Source organism: Rhinoderma darwinii, chromosome 5, assembly GCF_050947455.1.
Source record: "Rhinoderma darwinii isolate aRhiDar2 chromosome 5, aRhiDar2.hap1, whole genome shotgun sequence".
Taxonomy (NCBI): domain Eukaryota; kingdom Metazoa; phylum Chordata; class Amphibia; order Anura; family Rhinodermatidae; genus Rhinoderma; species Rhinoderma darwinii.
This window is the reverse complement of record NC_134691.1, coordinates 260,434,568-260,456,705: the sequence shown is the minus strand read 5'-3', so window position 1 is coordinate 260,456,705 and position 22,138 is coordinate 260,434,568. Positions and strand designations below refer to the sequence as shown.

General features: G+C 41.3%; 1 protein-coding gene across 3 annotated transcripts in view; it reads left to right on the top strand.

The window, feature by feature from the left end:
• The window catches only part of EZH2 (enhancer of zeste 2 polycomb repressive complex 2 subunit), a 77,901-nt gene that overhangs the window by 27,965 nt on the left and 27,798 nt on the right, over nt 1-22,138 (top strand). For all 3 annotated transcript variants that reach the window (XM_075828585.1, XM_075828587.1, XM_075828586.1), the window contains exons 4-10: nt 6,645-6,761; nt 10,616-10,736; nt 14,469-14,609; nt 14,693-14,795; nt 19,158-19,321; nt 21,605-21,696; nt 21,834-22,074. In XM_075828585.1, coding sequence (XP_075684700.1) covers nt 6,645-6,761; nt 10,616-10,736; nt 14,469-14,609; nt 14,693-14,795; nt 19,158-19,321; nt 21,605-21,696; nt 21,834-22,074 — 979 coding nt within the window. The remainder of the gene's footprint in view (nt 1-6,644; nt 6,762-10,615; nt 10,737-14,468; nt 14,610-14,692; nt 14,796-19,157; nt 19,322-21,604; nt 21,697-21,833; nt 22,075-22,138) is intronic.

Here is a 22,138-nt window from a genome sequence, read left to right as displayed (position 1 = left end):
TGTATAAGGGTTCGTTTTTTTTTTTTTGTGGGACAGTTGAATTTTTCAATTGCACCATTTTTGGGTTCTTATAATATATTGATTGACTTTTATTAACTTTTTATTTTAGGAAAGAATTTAAAATAAACCGCTATTCCAGCATTGTTTTTCACGTTATAAATTTACGCCGTTCACTATTCGGCATAAATAACATGTTCTCTTTATGCTATGGGTCGGCACGATTACGGGGATTCCAAATATTTAAAGGTTTTATGTTTTCCTAAGTTTGCAAAATACTTGTTATTGCATTACTACATTTCAAGAGGCGTAACGTTTTTTGTTTTTCCTTCGATGTAGCCTTATGTGGGCTTGTGTTTTGCGGGACAAGGTGTAGTTTTCATTGGTAGTATTTTGGGTTACATGGGTCTTATTGATTAACTTTTATTTTATTTCGTATGGTGGGAATGGGACAAAGAAATCTTTTGCTATTGTGTTTTTTGGATGCCGTTCACCCGGCGGTTAAAATAATGTGTTAACTTTATTGTTTGAGTTGTTACGATCGCGGCGATACCATATATGTGTATTTGTTTATATATTTGTTTTTTACACTTTTACTAAAAAAAAAAAACTTTTTGGGGAAAAAAAAAGTGATTTTATTTATTTTTTTCATAAACTTTTTTATTTACTTATTTATCTTCCCCCTAGGGGACTTCACCACGCGATCTGCTCCAGTTCACTATAGCAGAAGAGTTTTGGCTTATTAAGGGGGGTCCCAGGCACCCTTCTTTGATGGCACAACCCTTTTAAGCACACCTCACCATAAACCATCAAAGTTTAATCTTTTTTTTTTTTTTGCATAGCAGCTACTATGTATGCACTATACATAGAAACTGCATAGTGTCGCTTTAAGCCCAATCTGTCGGTCAACTGGACCCATGGCTTGGTTGAACTTATATGTGATCAGCATTATGGTTATCCTGTGTGTTAGGGCATAAACGCGATGCAAATAGGACCTATGTTCTAGCATGTTCAACGGGAAAGCTCCCGACATACAAGCTAAACGTGTCCGTAGGGCGCCATTAGCCTGACGGAGGCCAAAAGAGTTTCCTATTGGCCATAGTCAGGCCGGTATACGTTTCTTGTTTGTTTGTTTGAAGGCTTTCCTGAGGTATCCCGTAAAAAACATGGTAGTCTTTGTGTGACAGATGCCATTTTACGTTAATTGTATAGGTCAGGGAATTTCGCAAGGGTCAGGGACTCTGTAGTTGAAAGCTTCTGACGCACTGTCCATATTCTAACAGTGACGTCAAGGGCTTCTCCAGCCCAGAAGCCCCTGGCCAGGACTATTCCGAAGCATCGCAAAGCTACTGGCATCACCATTCATATATAGACGGTGACATCAGGAGCTTCCCCGGGCATAGCGCTTCAGGTAGCACTCTGCCCGGGGGATTCGGACAACGATCCCACCGTATTCTTAGTCCCTATTCAGACGACAAGGATAATCGGCTGTCTGACGGACGTTTTTTTAACGGCCGTCACACGACTGCATTAAAATCAATTCATGTCTAGTGGGCTATTCACACTGCCGCTTTTTTTTTTTGTTTTTTTTAACGACCCGGTAAAAAAATAGGATATGCCCTATTTTTCCCCAGATCCCTCAATAGACTCAAGTCTATGAAGGATCCGTGAAAATCGATACCGCACGGTTGCAAAACGGTAGTTTTTCATGGCCGATTTGACACCGTCGTGTGAATAAAGCCTTTTACAGTAGGATACATTAACACCTTTTGTCAGAGGAATACGTCGGAGGTAGTCCTGACATATACTGCTGAAAAAAAGCAAAAAGCGTCATTTGAATTGGGTCTAAGAAGCAGACATGAGCCGCTGTCAGCCAAGCCATCGGTCCAGCGGACTAACGGATTCAACTTACATTTCAGAAACAATTTATACTAAGGTTTACATAGCCTTCGAATCAGCCCTCTTTTCATTGCGAGTAACAAGATTTTAAAATTAAATGTCCTTAAAAAAAAAAGAATCAAAAAACAATCCCATCTCTGAGGTGTCTACAGAGCTGTATAAATATTGCATTGCTGTTCAGTCTATATACCGCACGTGCCAAATACTGACACAACTGAAATGGCCTGAGCAGGGAAACCCTTTGGATGCAATATACAGGTGTCCTATATAAAGATGGCTACGGGCATGTTCCACACCACAATTCCGCAGCAATTTATAGTACTATACAGTACTTTTAGGCTAGGTTAATTTTACGAGTGAGAGATAGATTATATATAAAAAAAAAAGAAAATCACATAGTCAAAATTATATATATTTATTTGCATTGTGCACAGAGAAATAAGTATTTGATCCCCTACCAACCATTAAGAGTTCAGCCTTCTCCAGACCAGTTACACGCTCCAAATCAACTTGGTGCCTGAATTAAAGACAGCTGTCTTACATGGTCACCTGTATAAAAGACTCCTGTCCACAGACTCAATTAATCAGTCTGACTCTAACCTCTACAACATGGGCAAGACCAAAGAGCTTTCTAAGGATGTCAGGGACAAGATCATAGACCTGCACAAGGCTGGAATGGGCTACAAAACCATAAGTAAGACGCTGGGTGAGAAGGAGACAACTGTTGGTGCAATAGTAAGAAACTGGAAGACATACAAAATGACTGTCAATCGACATCGATCTGGGGCTCCATGCAAAATCTCACCTCGAGGGGTATCCTTGATCCTGAGGAAGGTGACAGCTCAGCCGAAAACTACACGGGGGGAACTTGTTAATGATCTCAAGGCAGCTGGGACCACAGTCACCAAGAAAACCATTGGTAACACATTATGCCGTAATGGATTAAAATCCTGCAGTGCCCGCAAGGTCCCCCTGCTCAAGAAGGCACATGTACAGGCCCGTCTGAAGTTTGCAAATGAACATCTGGATGATTCTGAGAGTGATTGGGAGAAGGTGCTGTGGTCAGATGAGACTAAAATTGAGCTCTTTGGCATTAACTCAACTCGCCGTGTTTGGAGGAAGAGAAATGCTGCCTATGACCCAAAGAACACCGTCCCCACTGTCAAGCATGGAGGTGGAAACATTATGTTTTGGGGGTGTTTCTCTGCTAAGGGCACAGGACTACTTCACCACATCAATGGGAGAATGGATGGAGCCATGTACCGTCAAATCCTGAGTGACAACCTCCTTCCCTCCACCAGGACATTAAAAATGTCTCGTGGCTGGGTCTTCCAGCACGACAATGACCCGAAACATACAGCCAAGGCAACAAAGGAGTGACTCAAAAATAAGCACATTAAGGTCATGAAGTGGCCTAGCCAGTCTCCAGACCTTAATCCCATCGAAAACTTATGGAGGGAGCTGAAGATCCGAGTTGCCAAGTGACAGCCTCGAAATCTTAATGATTTACAGATGATCTGCAAAGAGGAGTGGGCCAAAATTCCATCTAACATGTGTGCAAACCTCATCATCAACTACAAAAAACGTCTGACTGCTGTGCTTGCCAACAAGGGTTTTGCCACCAAGTATTAAGTCTTGTTTGCCAAAGGGATCAAATACTTATTTATTTCTCTGTGCACAATGCAAATAAATATATATAATTTTGACAGTAATTTTCTTTCTTTTTTTTTTCTTTTTTTATATAATCTATCTCTCACTGGTAAAATTAACCTAGCCTAAAAATTCTAGACTGTTCATGTCTTTGACAGTGGGCAAACTTACAAAATCAGCAAGGGACCAAATACTTATTTCCTTCACTGTACGTGTGGATGAGATTTCTCCATTGAAACTGCAGCAAAATCTGTGTTACATGCAGATTTTTCAGCGGAATCACTGGATTTTTGTTCTACAACATCTGAACATGGCCTAGCTTGAAAAGAAAAAAACAAAAACATTACCCTGGACAACTCTTTTAAATCGCCATAACGTTGCAGAAATGTTTTTTTATATATATATTTATGAACGGAGTGATTTGCATGCTATTGCTATTTATTTAGTGGATGACTTAGGGAAAATTCGACACGAGTTCTAAAAATGAAAAGCGAGAAATCAATTGAGAAGCATACAAACACTTTAGAGGTGTTTTAACTTAGAGGATCTGTCACTAGTTTAGTAATGCCCAATCTTCTAGCTAATCTAATAGGCGCGGTCACACTAATAATGCTAGTGAAAATTGTGACCCAAAATTTGTGTTTAAAGTTATGAGCTTTTTTTCTTCTAAATATGCAAATGAAGCTATACTAGACACGTGGGAGGTAACGGCAGCGATTCTCCTGAGGTGAAGCTACCGCACAGCCGCTGACACTGTCTTATCACACAGTGTGAGTGGCTGGAGGGAAGGGGGATCACTTCAAATATCCATTTCTAGCTGTATGCGGATTGGATAGTATCAAACAGAAAACATTGCACTGCTCAGAGTGAAAAGAAAGAGTCACCGCCTATTTGGCTATTAGCCAAATTATTATATTTAGAAAAATGCTCATAACTTTGCAAATAACAAACGTTTTTTTAATAGAATTTTTTTTTACACTGTAGTTATCAGCATCATAGCGCCTATTGATTCGTTAGGAGAGCACATTCATAAACTAGTGACAGAGCCCCTTCGTGACCACCAAAACGCCTTTTCACAGTGGTCACTAAGGGGCCTTTGGCTAAACTGCCGCCTTTTCACTGCAGCCTAGTTTAAGTACTGCAGGGCTGTTCTGTGCAGGCTGGAGCGGGTGACTGTTGTCTGATATCAATCGGGCTCCTGCTCTAACGGTAGCGATCATAGTTTCCTTTGATCGTGGCCGTTTAACCCCATAAATACTGCAGTCAATCGCAACAGCTGCATTTAAGTGGCTTACGGAGGAAGGGGCACCCTCTGTCACCCATTGGCTGCCCGCAAATGTGATCGGGGGCCTAACAAAGCCCCCCCAGGCCTGTCCTGACTATAGGGCTGCATTATATCTGCAATAAAAAGATCGCATAGTGAAGTCCCCTAGTGGGACTTAAAACAATAAGAAATTAATGTTGAATAAAAATTATTAATCAGTATGCCCTATAAAAAAAAAAAAAAAAAAAAAGAAATAAAACAATTTTTTCCCTTTAAAAAGTGGTTTTATTTAGTAAAAGTGAAAAAATGTAATAAATATACACACGTGGTATCACCGAGATCGTAATAAACCAAACACTAAAGTTAACATGTAATTCAAACTGCACGGTGAACACTGTAAAAAAAAAAAAAAACCTGGCGGAATTGCTATTTTATCCCATTGCCCCCCCAAAAAAGTAATAATAAAAGTTAATCAATAAGTCGCATGTACCCCAAAAAGTACCAATTAAAATTACGTATCGTCCTGCAAAAAAACAAGCCTGCGTATCTCTACATTGACGGAGATATAAAAACTTATGGCTCTTGGAAAGCGACGATGCAAAAACATAATTTTAGTTCAAAAGTGTGTTTTTATTGTGCAAAAGTATTAAAACCCGAAAACCCTACACACGTGGTATCGCCGTAATCTTACCGACCCATAGTATAAAGGTAACATGTCATTTACGCCGCACGGTGAACGGCGCAAATTTAAAACTCAAAGAACAATGGCAGAGTTTCTGGTTTTTGTTTTTTTTTCTATTTCCCACCCCAAAAAAAGTTAATAAAAGCTAATCAAAAAATGTATATGTACCCCAAAATGTTTTCATTAAAAAATATAACTAATCCCGCAAAAATCAAGTTTTCATACAGCTACGTCGACGGCAAAATAAAAAAGTTATTGCTCTTTAAATGTGACGATGGAAAAAAGAAAAAAATTAAATAAAAAATTGCTTGGTCACTAAGGGTTTAATAACTAGTTGTTTGTCAGGGAACACATGGATATAGAGATGATTGATGGTCCATCTGAAGTAATGATGTCCACATAGCAAACAGATTTTCTGCATTATGCGATCCTAAAATGTGTCATCTTTGTGATAAACCATTGCAGTACTTCAGAGTTTATGAGATATTGTGGAATGCAACAGTAATAAATTATTATGAAATATATTAAGGGGTAACTAAACTTTTAAAAAAACTTCATAGTGACTTGTCAGAAGCTTTGATCAGTGAGGGTCCGAGCACAGAGACCCCCACCGATCGCTAAAATGAAGCGGTAGAAACGTTCGGGTGAGCGCTGAGCCACTTATTTTCTGATCGGCTTTTCTCTGAAAGACGAGCAGTTGGTGTACGGGCTCAATAGAAAGTCTGTGTCTGTACACCAACTGCTCGGCATTCCGAGAAAAGCCGATCAGAAACGAAGCGGCTCAGCGCTCACCCAAGCGCTTCAGCCGCTATGTTTTAGCTATTGGTGGGGGTCTCCGTGCTCAGGCCCCCACCAATCTGACATGTCTTAATTTTTGACGTTTTTTTGAAAGTTTAGTTACCCTTTAACCATTGTATTGACAGATATGTTTTTAGGAATAAACTGATCAAATGAATTGGTGTGTTTAGTTAAAAAAAAAAAAGATGTACTTCTAATTCAATAGTGTAGTCAATTGTGCAGGTTCTATGAATACTGCTATGCACCTAAAAACATTGTACAAAGTTTATTTTTAACAACCTCGGTAGGATACATGGATCTGTTTCAGCTGTTATGCTATTCATTATTTTTCATCTTCTATTGTATTTGTTTTAGTGTTCTGTGACTAGCGATTTTGATTTTCCAAAACAAGTCATCCCTCTTAAAACACTCAATGCTGTAGCCTCTGTACCGATCATGTATTCTTGGTCTCCTCTCCAGCAAAATTTTATGGTAAGTTACTTCTCTGTATTTCTTTATCATTAATCTATTTATTTATTTATTTATTTTTAATTTTGGTTTTAGCATTTTAACAAAAAAGCAGTTATAATAACAAAAATTGTGTAAGTAAGGGAATTCTTTGGCACTGATTTTGACACGGAAATCAATGGGAGACAGAAAAAACCTGCGAAGCTCTTTCTTTAGTGGTTTTTTGCAGTCGATTTCAACAGCAAACGCCACAAAAACGCTTTTAAAAAAAAAAGCCGCCCAAAAGGAATTTTGAGGCTGATTTTTTTTCTGCCTGTCAAAAAACTCTGAATGAACTAGGCCTAAGGCTATGTTCACACACAAACTCAAAAACATCTGAAAATACGGAGCTGTTTTCAACGGAAAACAGCTCCTGATTTTCAGAAGTTTTTTTTAAGCCACTCGCGATTTTCGCAGTGTTTTTTTACGGCCGTTTTTTTAGCTGTTTTCAATAGTCTATGAAAAACGTCCCAAGAAATTTCCTGCACTTCTTTTTCGCGGACGTTGTTTTACGCGGCCGTTTTTCAAAACTGTCGCGTAAAAAAAAACCGGCCCTTTGAAACAGAACGCAGTTTTTCCCATTTGAAATCAATGGCCAGATGTTTGGAGGCGTTTTGCGTCGGATTTTTCGGGCTTTTCTGGCCCGAAAATAGGCCGTGTGAACATACCCCAACAGTCAACAGCTAAGGCTTTGTTCACATCTGCGTCAGGGCGCCGTTTATGCGTTCTGTCAGAGCTTTCAGTCAGCGGAACCCATGAACGGAACCCTGACTGAAACCATAGGTTTCTGTCTGTATCACCATTGATTCCAATGGTGACCGATCCGTGCAAATAGTTTCCGTTTGTCACCGTTGTTCAAGGGTTCCATTGTTTTGACAACGCACAGTTGACTATGTTATTGATTCAGTCAAAACTACGGAACCCTTAAACAACGGTGATAAACGGAAACTATTTGCACCGGATCCGTCACCATTGAAATCAATGGTGATACAAACGGAAACCGATGGTTTCCGTTTGTTTCAATCAGGGTTCCGTTCATGGGTTCCCCTGACGGAAAAATCCAATGGAGCCCTGACGCAGATGTGAACGAAGCCGAGGCTACAAAAGAATGACCATCGTATCGTGCTGGGGGCATCAGATTATATGTAAGATAAGATTATTCCATTACAATGAAATTCAGAGAATGACCTAGACAAGGCAAGTCTGAAACTTTAGAGCAATAGAGGGGCGGGATAATCTACGTCGGTCTTTCCGTTATCCTGCTCTGTCAGAGGAGCAGAACAATGAAAGCACAGAAAGTGCCGGTTCCTTTTGTATGTGGTTTTACCGGAAACAATATCTCCACATGCTGCGACTGGATCTGTGACAGAGTCCCCTAATGGCGTCTTCAATGCAGATGTGAACTGGGCCTGAGATCAGATAAAAAGGGTGGTGGTTTTCTTTGCTGGGTGGTCGTTGTGGAGAGTCTAGTAGAGTAGAGGTTAGGAGGACTCGCACCGGGTTATATTGGGAGCAAACTTCTGCTTTGTTGGGAAAGAATGACATAATCTATCCACTTCCAGGAATCTGTCGTGAATGGATGTAAATTTTTCGTTTAGCATGTACCAATTAAGATGCCTCTTGACTTCAAAAAAGTCTAGTGTGTTTTTTCCAAGCATAAGCAATTGATTGAAAAAAGAATGAGATTAATTTCTGGCAGTCTGAGGGTATACCCGCAATATTTTTTTTATTTAAGAGGTCTTCCCATAAGTCTTTCTGCAAATTATGGCCAGTGGATGAGGGAGTAGACCCGAATCCAGAGTCTCTTGACTCGAGGGCTTTTCCACCAGTAACATATCTCTAAGAGGTGGGCATCCTCTGACAAGTAGGAGAGTAGCCTGACACCGCATAGGCTATTCTAGTGACGACCAAGTACCATCTAAATAGGGATCTTTTAAAAGAGGTTTCCTGCATCACCATGTTTTGAGCACTCTTAGGGTATGTTCACGCACAGCGTCAAAAACGTCTCAAAATACGGAGAGGTTTTCAAGAGACAACAGCTCCTGATTTTCAGATGTTTTTTGTGCCACTCGCGATTTTCGCTGCGTTTTTCATGGCCGTTTTTGGAGCTTTTTTCAATAGTCTATGGAAAACGGCTCCAAAAACGTCCCAATAAGTCTCCTGCACTTTTTCGCGGCCGTGTTTTTACACGTAAAAAAACACTGCGAAAAACGCTCTGTTGGACGCTCCGCCGTTCTGCTTCCGATTTTTCGGGCGTTTACGACCCGAAAAACGGCCCGTGTGAACATACCCTTACAAGTACACTCTCCGATTTGTGTCCACTGATCGCTAGATAAGGTAGAACCTGATTCCCATTTTGAGTCCTAGTATAATTGGGTGCAGTATGAGGTGTGGGCTAAATCAGAATAAACCTGCGTAATTTGTATTTCCTCCTGAAGTGAGATGAAGAGGGATCTACCATCTTCTAGCTCTTAAGGGTATATTTTGTTAAGACCTTTCTCTGCTCACACCTTGAACGACCAACGAAAGTCCCTACCCGGGGGGAGATAATTGTTTTCTTTTTTTAACATGAGTATCCTAGTCAATCCTAGATCCACCCCACACTAATATGATTTATTGTCCTCTATATAACACTGCAGAGTAGTGTGGGAGAAAAGATTTTAAAGAGGCTCTGTCACCAGATTTTGCAACCCCTATCTGCTATTGCAGCAGATAGGCGCTGCAATGTAGATTACAGTAACGTTTTTATTTTAAAAAAAACTAGCATTTTTGGCCAAGTTATGACCATTTTTGTAGTTATGCAAATGAGGCTTGCAAAAGTCCAAGTGGGTGTGTTTAAAAGTAAAAGTCCAAGTGGGCGTGTATTATGTGCGTACATCGGGGCGTTTTTAATACTTTTACTAGCTGGGCGCTCTGAAGAGAAGTAACATCCTCTTCTCTTCAGAACGCCCAGCTTCTGATAGTGCAGATCTGTGACGTCACTCACAGGTCCTGCATCGTGACGGCACCAGAGGCTACAGTTGATTCTGCAGCAGCATCAGCGTTTGCAGGTAAGTCGATCTGCACTGTCAGAAGCTGGGCGTTCTGAAGAGAAGAGGATGTTACTTCTCTTCAGAGCGCCCAGCTAGTGAAAGTATTAAAAACGCCCCGATGTACGCACATAATACACGCCCACTTGGACTTTTACTTTTAAACACACCCACTTGGACTTTTGCAAGCCTCATTTGCATAACTACAAAAATGGTCATAACTTGGCCAAAAATGCTCGTTTTTAAAAAATAAAAACGTTACTGTAATCTACATTGCAGCGCCTATCTGCTGCAATAGCAGATAGGGGTTGCAAAATCTGGTGACAGAGCCTCTTTAAGGCGTTTTTCATAGTGTTGAATGGAAAGTCAGCTCCAAAAAAACGCCTCAAGAAGTGACATGCTACTTCTTTTTACAGAGCGTCTTTTTAAGCTCCGTTTTTGAAACAGAGGCGTAAAAAGACACCCCGGATGAACACAATGCTGTTTTTACCATTGATTTCAATAGGCAGATGTTTGTAGGCATTCAGCTTCCGTTTTTTCAGGCAGTTTTCGAGGCGTAAACGCCCCTGAAATACGCCTGAAAACACTGCGTGTGAACATACCCTAAGAAAATCTGTTTGCCATGAAAAGGGTGCAAACATAGTACATATGGTGATACGTGTAATTTAAAAAAGACTCACTGGGCGGGTTTATGACCTGCTATTAAGGTAGAACCGTGTATGCACAGTTCTGATCCATGTCGACGGGGAGCTTTATAGATTACCATATATTTATTGTAACTCTTGCATATAAATCTTGTCCTCTTTGTAGGTGGAAGATGAGACGGTGCTGCATAACATTCCTTACATGGGAGATGAGGTATTGGATCAAGATGGGACTTTTATTGAAGAACTAATAAAGAACTATGATGGAAAGGTGCACGGAGACAGGGGTAGGATCATTCGCAAACTAGACTATTGCAATATGCTTTTGATCTGACTGTTTAATGTAATTGTAAGCAAATCACTTCAGTGGATTATCTGTCAATTGACCTTTTTGAATGTGGATGAGTAACATGGTGAACTCTGGTTTCTCCCTCAAAGCTAAGACTATGTTCACATCTGTGTCAGGGCCTCCTTTCCGATGATTTCAATGGTGACAAATCCGGTACCGTTTGTCTCGGTTGTGCAAGGGTTCCGTCGTTTTGACGGAATCAATATCTTAGTCGAACGGAGACTTGACACAGATGTGACCAAAGCCTAATGTGTCTGTGACTTGATGGGCATCATGTAGACCCTTATGCAGATAAGAAATGAAGCGGTTGCCTAGAGCCATTAGATTACTGGTTTAATTTTTTTTTTAACCTGTATTATAAAAATGACAGCGGTATTTAAAGAGGCTCTGACACCACATTATAAGTGCCCTATGTCCTACATAAGGAGATCGGTGCTATAATGTAGGTGACCGCAGTGGTTTTTATTTTAAAAAAAAACCAAAAAACTATCTATTTTCACCACGTTATTAGCGATTTTAGCTTTATGCTAATGAGTTTCTCAATGGACAACTGGGCGTGTTTTACTATTGACCAAGTGGGCGTTGTACAGAGGAGTGTATGACGCTGACCAATCAGCGTCATACACTTCTCTCCATTCATTTAGTCAGCGCATAGGGATCCTTTTAGATCAGTATGTGCTCTCTTATACTGATACATTAACAATACTGAAGTGTTTAGACAGTGAATAGACATTCCACGGGATGTCTATTCACAATCTCTGCACTTCGTTACTGTTTCTGTGGTAGTTACAGCAGAGAAGGCGTAATCTCGTTGTAACCTGTCATTTACAGCGTAATCTCGCGGGATTACGCTTGATCTGCTGGAACAACCACAGAAACATTAACGAAGTGCAGAGATTGTAAATAGACATCCCGTGGAATGTCTATTCACTGTCTAAACACTTCAGTATTGTTAACGTGTTAGTATAAGGGCGGATTTACACGACCGTGTAATACGTCCGTGCAACGCGCGTGTTTTTCACATGCGTCGCACGGACCTATGCTAGTCTATGGGGCAGAGCAGACTGTCAGTGATTTTTGCTCAGCGTGAGTCCGCTGCGTAAAACTCACGACTGGTCCTATATTTCTGTGTTTTTCGCGCATCATTCACCCATTGAAGTCAATGGGTGCGTGAAAATCACGCGCACCGCACGGAAACACTTCTGTGGGACGTGCGTGATTCGCGCAACAGCAGTCAAAAGTATGTTTGCAAACAGAAAAGCACCACGTGCTTTTCTGTTTACAAACATCCAAACAGAGTGTCATAATGATGGCGGCTGCGCGAAAATCACGCAGCCGCACATCCTATGTGATGACACACGGAGCTGTTAAGTGCCTTTTGCGCACGCAAAACGCTGTGTTTTTTGCATGCGCAAAAACGCACATGCTCGTGTAAATCCGCCCTAAGACAGCACATAGTGATCTAAAAGGATCCCTATTCGCTGACTAAATGAATGGGGAGAAGTGTATGACGCTGATTGGTCAGCGTTATACACTCCTCTGTACAACGCCCGCTTGGTCAATAGTAAAACACGCCCAGTTACATAGTTACATAGTTTGTACGATTGAAAAAAGACACATGTCCATCAAGTTCAACCAAGGGATGGGAAAGGGGAAGCAAAAAATTTCTACACATAGGAGCTAATATTTTTTTGTTCTAGGAAATTATCTAAGCCTTTTTTAAAGCCATCTACTGTCCCTGCTGTGACGGCTCCTGCGGTAGGCTATTCCATAGATTCACAGTTCTCACAGTAAAGAAGGCTTGTCGTCTCTGCAGGTTGAACCTTTCTTTTTCCAGACGGAGGGAGTGCCCCCTTGTTTTTTGAGGGGGTTTTACATGGAACAGGATTTCACCATATTTTTTGTATGCGCCATTCATATATTTATATAAGTTAATCATGTCCCCCCTTAGTCGTCTTTTCTCAAGGCTAAATAGGTTTAGTTCTTTTAATCTTTCCTCATAACTTAGATTCTCCATGCCCCTTATTAGCTTCGTTGCTCTTCTTTGTATTTTTTCCAACTCCAGGGCATCCTTTCTATGAACTGGAGCCCAGAACTGAACTGCATATTCTAGATGAGGCCTCACTAATGCTTTGTAAAGTGGTAATATTACATCCCTGTCCCGCGAGTCCATGCCTCTTTTGATACACGACAATATTTTGCTGGCCTTTGAAGCAGCTGATTGACACTGCATGCTGAAATTTAGTTTATGATTTACAAGTACACCCAGATCCTTCTCAACAATTGACTCCCCCAGTGTAGCTCCCCCTAGGACATATGATGCTTGCAGGTTTTTCGTACCCAGATGCATAACTTTACATTTATCTACATTAAACTTCATTTGCCAAGTGGACGCCCAAACACTCAGTTTGTTTAAATCTGCCTGCAATTCACGAACATCTTCCATAGTCTGAACTATATTACATAGCTTGGTGTCATCTGCAAAAATAGAAATAGTGCTATTAATCCCATCCTCTATATCATTAATAAATAAGTTGAATAATAGTGGTCCCAGCACTGAACCCTGGGGTATACCACTTATAACTGGGGACCATTCAGAGTAGGAATCATTGACCACAACTCTCTGGATACGGTCCTTGAGCCAATTCTCAATCCAATTACAAACTATATTTTCTAAACCTATAGTCCTTAATTTACCCATTAGTTGTCCATTGAGAAACTCATTAGCATAAAGCTAAAATCGCTAATAAACGTGGTGAAAACAGATCATTTATTTTAAATAACAAGCACTGCTGTCACCTCCATTACAGCGCCGATCTCCTTATGTAGGACATAGGGCACTTATAATGTGGTGATAGAATCTCTTTAAGTTTTTCCTTTGTGCAACTGCTCTACTTCTTGGCGGCACCACATTTTTGTTAGGGAAATGGGTAAATTTTTAGATATCTCTGATTTATTTATGTCCTTGATTGAAATCTTTTGTCTGACTGATAATTACAAGTTACAGCTGTTCGTGGACATGTTTTTTCATTCCAGCCAAATCTCTTGGCAGTCGTACAAACCTGATTCTGTAATGACCATGGGTCTGGCAGAACTGGTGGGAAAACAGCCATGCAAAGTAAAGCACTGGGTCTTTTTATAGTCTTGCTTAATAAATAGTTGTGCATTTTTTATTTTATTTTTAATCCAGAAAAGACTAAATGTATCAGTGTCGATGATTCCTTTTCAGAAACATGAGGTTTTTCAGCTAATGAAATGTTTCAATTTGTCTCTTACACAATTTTCATTACATGGGTGTGTGTGTAAATGATTAATGGGACGTCGGTAAACCCTCTGCTGTAATCGGGGATAATGCCAGTAACTGAAATGTGCTTTTACTGGTTACAAAAGTGTGATACGGTTGATGTCCTGTAGGGAAAAGAAAATCTGAATACTTGTACTTGCTTTTGTAGCTTCTCTGATGTGTCCGCAGTGTCTTTACTTGTCTGTTCCCATGATTCTGCTATGAAGCTACCCGTTCTCATGTTAAGAAGGTGCTACATTCTTGAGTGTTGGAAAAAATCCTTCCGATTAGAACAAGTAATTCGTTTTTCACTGATCCAGCACTTTTTCTGAAGTTCATATCTTTGTGGACAAGATACTAATATCTGTTTTTTTTGTTCTATTGTAGAGTGTGGATTTATTAATGATGAAATATTTGTGGAGCTGGTGAATGCCCTCAGTCAGTATAGTGATTATGAAGATGATGATGATGGAGAGGACAATCAGGATGATGAGCGCAAAGAGAAAGATCATGACGACAGTATGGATGGTAATTATAATTAATATTTCTGTGAATGTATTTTTTTTTAAGCACTAAAAAAATGTGTCGACTAAAATCTACTTTCCCTACAGACAAAGTGTCTCTTCTGCCACGGAAATTTCCTTCGGATAAAATCTTTGAAGCGATATCGTCCATGTTTCCTGATAAGGGAACAACCGAAGAATTAAAAGAAAAGTAAGAATAGTTAGATGACTATTTAGAACTTAATCTTTAAGTCATAAAGAGAAATTCTATCCACCACTGCTCATTCATTTCACCACCCAAATCCTGTTTTGTTTTTTTTCTCTTGGGAAATTAACAAAAGAAGCTAGTTTGTGATAAATACGGATTTACTGTGTTTAGGCAAATAAACCTGTTTTGTACTCGTGAAAATGGTTTACAAATGGATTGAGCCTTGATTTCCTTAACCCCTTTGCGCATCCAGACGTGCTATTATGTATGGGTGTGATGTTTGGAGCGCGCTGCAAGTGTCGGCTGTATTTTACAGCGGACAGCCGGCAGCAGCAATCACGCTTTTCCTGGCTGTTTAACCCCTCAAATGCTGAGGTCAGTCACGACCGCAGCATCTAATGTGTTGAAAAGAGAGGGGCGGCCCCCTCCGACAGCTCATCACCCCCCGCCCCCCCCCCAGTGAGATCGTGGCATGTCGGCGGTTGTTATGGAAGCCCATGGGCCTAATGAAGGCCCCCAGGGCTGCCTTAATTCTGCCTCTATTAAGCCCTGACTGTGACAGGGCTTAATAGAAGCCTGTAAAAATGACGATATACTGCAATACATTAGTATTGCCGTATATTGTACCAGAGCTCTAACGATCGTTTGGTTAAGTCCCCTAGGGGGACTAATAGTGTGTAAAAAAAGTGGAAAAAAGTTTTTAGTAGCGAAAAAAAAATATTATTAACCGTTCCAAACAAAACCCTTTTCCCATTTTCCCCCTAAAGTAATGTAAAAAAATTAAATAAGTATACAAAATTGGTATAGCTGCATCCGTAAAAGTCTGAACTATTACAATATATCGTTATTTAAAGCGCACGGTGAACGCCGTATAAAATATAAATGTAAAACTCCAAAATCACTGTTTTTTCCGGTCAACTTAGCTCTCAAATTTGTTTTTATAAAAAGTGATCAAAAAGTTCTACGTACCAAAAAAATGGTACCGATTAAAAACTACAGCTCGTCTCGCAAAAAAATAAGCCCTCACCGTTGAATCGGTGAAAAAATAAAAAAGTTATGGCTCTGGGAATGTGGCGAATTTTAAGAAAGTTTATTATCAATGAAAGTAGTAAAGTAAAAAAAAAACCCATATAAATTTGGTATCACCGTAATCGTATTGAGCCACAGAATAAAGATAAGTTGTTGTTTTTACCGCACGGGGAAAGCCCCAAAAAAATTGCGGAATCTTAGTTTTTTCCAACTACAGCCCGCAAAGAATTTTTTCCAGTTTCCCAGTACATGATATGGAACTATAAATGGTACCAAAGGAAACTACAACTCCTCCCGCATAAAAATAAGCCCTCACACCACTCTATTGACAGAAAAATAAAAAAGTTATGGCTCTTGGAATGCGGGAAATGAAAACCGAAAATGAAAAATAAAAAAAATGGCTTCGTCCCGAAGGGGTTAAATCTTTCTCCAATCAAAGTATCCATCCTTAGCAGCGATCACAGCAGTGCAAACGTGGGGCTTCTGTCAGTCAACATGTCTTAAATGTTATCTCCGATTGCGGCCCACTACTCTTGTAGCAACTCCCAACAATGATTTTGGCTCGTAACTTGCACATATCAAACATCTCTCCAGATGATCCCAAAGGAGTTTAATTGGATTGCAATCGGGACTCTGGGGTGGCTAAATCATTTTTTTTCAGCACCTGTTGTCGTTCTTTTGACTGTACATACTTTTTGCAAAGGCGGGAGGTATGGAGGCGGGAGGTATGTTTTGGGTCATTATGTTGCTGTAGTGTCAAACCACAACCAATAAGATGTGGGCCGATTGGGATGGCGTGGCGCACCAGGATGTTGTGATGGCACTTCAGGTCCATGATTCCTTTTGATCTTTAGTAAGTCACCAACCGTACCACCTATGAAACATCCCCAGACCATAATGGAGCCTCCTCCATGCTTGACTGGGCTGAATGCAGGCAGGAAGCATGCGCTCACCTGTCACATGATGAGCGAACTTTCACCTCTTGGTCTCAAACAACCAAGTTAGATTCGGCTGTGAAAAGAACCACCTTCCACTGACTTGTGGTCCAGCTCTTGTGCTTTTAAACCCAAAATATCCTCTTTCTATTAATGGGCCTAAGGAGCGGTTTTCGTGCTGCAACACATCCCTTTAAACCACTGGCTAAAAGGTAGCGTTTGACAATGGCATTTGAGGTGCTTTTCTTCCTTGTTTCCATCAGAGCGGCACGGATTGATGAGCTGTCTTGAATCTGTCCTATTTGGCGAGCACTCTGATAAATTTGCCCTGATGTTTTGTGGTCACTCGAGGTTGCCCAGGTCGTGGTCGATCATGTACACGTTCTTGTTTTCAGCGTATTTCTCGAGGGTACGCTGCACACCACCAAGAAGAACCTGCTCCAGACGAGCAATGTACCGCAGACTACACTGCATTTCTCGAAGCGACTATGGTGTATCGCCTTTTACTCCTTCCTAAAACAGATAGACATGTTTCTGTGCAAAACATTTATTAAGTTCATCCGTTACAGAGAAGTGTGTGTGTGCGTGTGTGCGTGTGTGCGTGTGTGTGCGTGCGTGCGTGCGTTTTACACTGATTTCTAGGAGAAAAATAAATTTCATATGAAAGGCCTATTCACAGACCTCGCAAACACTGTACTTTCTATACAACACATTAGACTCTTGTGTGTCTGTCTCTTTTATCACAAAATATTTACATTTAAAATATAACATATTTATTCATGGTTGATATTGTTAAGTCATTGGGTGAGATTTATAAATGCTGGGTTGGGGTTATGCCGGTGATTACGGTCACGTCCGGCCGCAGAAAGTCACCAGTCATCTGCGGGCCGTGCTACCATTCTAATGTATGGGAGCACAGTCCGTAAATATACCGGAAGGTGTCCGTGGGCAATACAAATTAATGGACCCGTACTTTGATCCGCAATTACGGTCCGTGATTGCGGATCAAAATTACGACTGTGCGTGGGGCCTTAGACAGTATAAAACTAGACCGTACAGTCAGAAGCATCATTAAATTTATCATAATGGCTAGAGATGAGCGAACCGGGACAACCGAACCCGGTTTCGGTCCGAAGATCAGGAAAAGTTCGGTTCGCAGCGATTCCGAAAAGAAACAGGATCCTGACCTGTCCACAGAGTTTAAGGCAGCACAGAGTATTTCAGGAGATGAGCGTGCAGATTCAGTGCTGCTGTGAACTCTGCTCTTACCATTACGTAGCTCAGTCTGTTACCTCTCCTCCACTCCTGTCCTCAATAACACCTTCACATGATTGGCAAGTCACCACCCCGCACAAGATCCGCACGCTCGTCTCCTGAAATACTCTGTGCTGCTGTGAACTCTGCTCTTACCATTACGTGGTGACTTGCCAATCATGTGAAGGTGTTATTGAGGACAGGAGTGGAGGAGAGGTAACAGACTGAGAGCTACGTAATGGTAAGAGCAGAATTCACAGCAGCACAGAATCTGCACGCTCCTCTCCTGAAATACTCTGTGCTGCCTTAAACTCTGTGGACAGGTCAGGATCCTGTTTCTTTTAAATGCTGCACTGTAGCGCAGCCTTATATAGTGGATCGAGCGGGTTCCCCAGCAACATTTAAAAGAAACAGGATCCTGACCTGTCCACAGAATTTAAGGCAGCGCAGCACAGAGGATTTCAGGAGAGGAGCGTGTGATTGGCTGCAGAGGCCGCTGCAGCCTGTGATTGGCTGCAGAGGCCGCTGCAGCCTGTGATTGGCTGCAGAGGCCGCTGCAGCCTGTGATTGGCTGCAGAGGCCGCTGCAGCCTGTGATTGGCTGCAGAGGCCGCTGCAGCCTGTGATTGGCTGCAGAGGCCGTCACGTGGGATGAAGCGTCATCCCTGGAGGCCGGCCTTCTGACGTCATCCTTACGTGCGTGACAGCCACTACAGCCTGTGATTGGCTGCAGCGGCGACATGGATGAAACGTCATCGCTGGAGGCCGGACAGGAGGAATGTAAGTATGAACGTATTTTTTATTTATCTAACTTTTTCGTGAAATTCGGTGAACTAACCTAACTTTTCATAAGTTCGCTCATCTCTAATAATGGCGCATGCTGTATGACAAGTTTGCATGTTTTTTGTTTTTTTTCTTATATCACCTCTTGGCTGGCTTATTTCCCACCAATGTTTTGCGTAAAAAATGGCGCATTATTATAATGGCGCCAATAATTGGGCACATTTGATAACTCCTCTTAGCCATGTCTCACTTTTCTAGACACAAACTAGGGAGGTGAAAAAAATGTCTAAAACACAGGCGCAAATCTCCCCCGCTGCCTTTAAATCTGACATTAAATTTGACGTAGTTTTTCTTATTCCTCTCAGATACAAGGAATTAACAGAGCAACAGTTGCCAGGAGCTCTACCTCCAGAATGCACCCCAAATATTGATGGACCAAATGCAAAATCTGTGCAAAGGGAACAGAGCCTACATTCATTCCACACTTTGTTTTGTAGACGATGTTTCAAATATGACTGCTTTTTACATCGTAAGTTCATGTCCTGTTTTATGTATGTTTTGTTGAACATATAGATATACTTGTAGTCCCTACTTGGATTTAAACTATACTGTAAATTATATTGGTCAGTAAGATACATTCAACGACTGATTTAAAGAAAAAAAATTGCCTCTAAATGCCATTTGTACAATCCTGAAATTGAATGCAACTTTGTAGCAGGGTACCAAATACAAGCTTCTCCTGGGTTGGGTGGTTATTTCTAATTTCGTTTCAATACTGTGTGGTGAAGTTAGAGCAGCTCCGAGCGCCGTAAAAGTGAAACTGCAACCACTTTGTGGTGCAAAGCATGCAGTGTTTAAAAAAATAAATAAATGGTGGATTGGCTCTTTAAAGATTGTTAGTATGTGTACTATGTATAAATACTGTCTATATCCTGTGAGGTATATCTAGCTTTTATATGAAGAATATGCTTTAAAGAGTAATTGTAGTTTTAAAAAAAAACTAAAAAAACTTTTTGATCTGTCATAGACCTATCAGAAGCTTTAAATGGTGGGGTCTGGGTGCTCAAACCCTTAGACCAGTTTCCCATGGGACGGATACTCTGCGTAAAAACCACGCAGCGTATCCGACCTGGAACTCGCAGTACATTCTGTCTGAAAATTGCACCATACTGGAGCAGTAAAAAAACGCTCATCGTTAGGTATGTCGTTGTTACGGCGGCGACGTCCCTCCATCGCAGTCTAGCCCGGCCTCCTGGGAGGACGTATCATCCCATGTGACCACCACTGCAGCCTGTGATTGGCTTCAGGGGTCACATGGGATGCAACGTCATCCCAGAAGGCTTCATGAGGAGGAGAGCGTTCTGGGTAAGTATGTTTTTTTTATTTCCGTATTTGAGATTTTTGTGGTGTAATCGCTGCGAATGCGCCGCAAAAAGCCGCAACACTGGGTTTTGCATCTTCATTGAATTCAATGTGGAAAACCTGCAATGGAAAAACAAAAACGCAGCATAAATTGACATGCTGCAGAATTTAATTCCGCACCGCAGGTAAATGTATTAACGTTTACGTTAAAGTTTTTTTTTCCGCAGCGTGAGCATGAGATTTTCTGAATCTCATTCACGTTGCTGCTACTGTGAATGCTGTATAATTTACGAACAGAATTCCGTTGCAGAAACTCCGCAGCGTAAACCGTTCTGGGTTTTGGCTTAAAAACTGCATGCAAAATCTGCAGTAAATCTGCACTGTGGGAACCCAGCCCTACAATCGCTGAAAATAAGGCGCAGAAGCGCTCAGCTGATCGCCCTTCACCTTTGGCTGTGATCAGCGCTCCCTTTTAGGCTAAAGATGGGTCACCTAGAAGTTGAGCCATCTTAAGCCTAACAAGGAGCGCTGATCACAGCCAAAGGTGCAGGGCGATCAGCTGAGCGCTTCTGCACCTGTGTTCCAGCGATTGGGGGTGTCTCAATACCAGACCCTCATTGATCAAATCTTCTAAAATGTCTGATGTTTATCAGTCTATGTAAGTGGTTTTGTTTTTTTTGCTGTTTTTTTTTCTATACTTTCTATACTACAGTTGCCCTTCTTCATCTTTGCATCTCTATGGCTGCAGCAAGTGTAGGACTCCACAGGCCTTCTTCCCCTGTAACATATTCGACCTATTAAAGAGAACCTTTCACTAGCCCATACATGTGCAGATGAGTGCACCATGTTCTAGGCACTGCTGCACAGACCCTGGGGCACTTTAAACTACCTGTCTCTAGTCCGTTTTTGAGCTATCAGTGCCATTATTCTTGGCGCCCGATATGTAAATTACCCCCTGTACTGTCAGTGGTGTGTTTTTGTTTTTTTTTCATGGAAAGGGCAGGGGGCGTAATACTTAGTACTCTGACACCATCCAATCCGCTGTGGACAGTGTCAGAGCGGCTTGTGCTGTCTGTATGATCACACGTGTCTCATGAGAGATCACACACAGTCTTGTCATCACCGACTGACAGGTATTGTAGCCTTCTTCTCGCATTCACTTCAATAGGAGAGAAGGCTGCAATACCTGTGAATCGCCACTAAATGCGTCAAACATTCATCGTGAACAAGAAGAAATGAAGGGAAAGCAGCGCTCGTACGAGTGCTGCGGCCCCTTCAAAACAGCTGATCTGCGGGGGTCCTGGAAGTCAGAACCCGACCCATCAGGTATTAATAACCTATCCTGAGGATAGACCATCAATTTTTATTGGCTGGAAGACTCCTTTAAGTATTAGTGTACAACTCTGCTGCTAAAAATTTATATTCTCTTTTTCTACCTTTTTATGTAAAGCTTTTCATGCCACTCCAAACACATACAAAAGAAAAAACAATGAGGGCGCAAATGATGGGAAACCTTGTGGACCACACTGTTACCAACTTTTGGTAAGATAATTCTCCTACTTGTTCAATGATTCCTTCAAAGACCTTTATTAAACTATTAAGCATCTATGGAGGTGTAGATTGCTATTTACTGAACATTTTAATTTAGCCCCCAGTCAAAAGATGTATATCTTTTGTAGGAAGGAGCGAGGGAGTTTGCTGCTGCATTGACCGCAGAGAGGATAAAAACACCACCCAAGCGTCCTGGTGGTCGCCGAAGAGGTAGACTTCCCAATAGCACTAGCAGACCTAGCACACCAACAGTTAATGTTTCAGAAGCAAAGGACACAGATAGTGACCGGGAAGCTGGAACTGAAACCGGTGGAGAAAGCAATGATAAAGAAGAAGAAGAAAAGAAAGATGAGACCTCAAGCTCCTCTGGTAATTGACTTGATCCTCATCTTTAGGAGCTTTTGTGATCATGAGTGGCTTAGTGTAGGTTGTT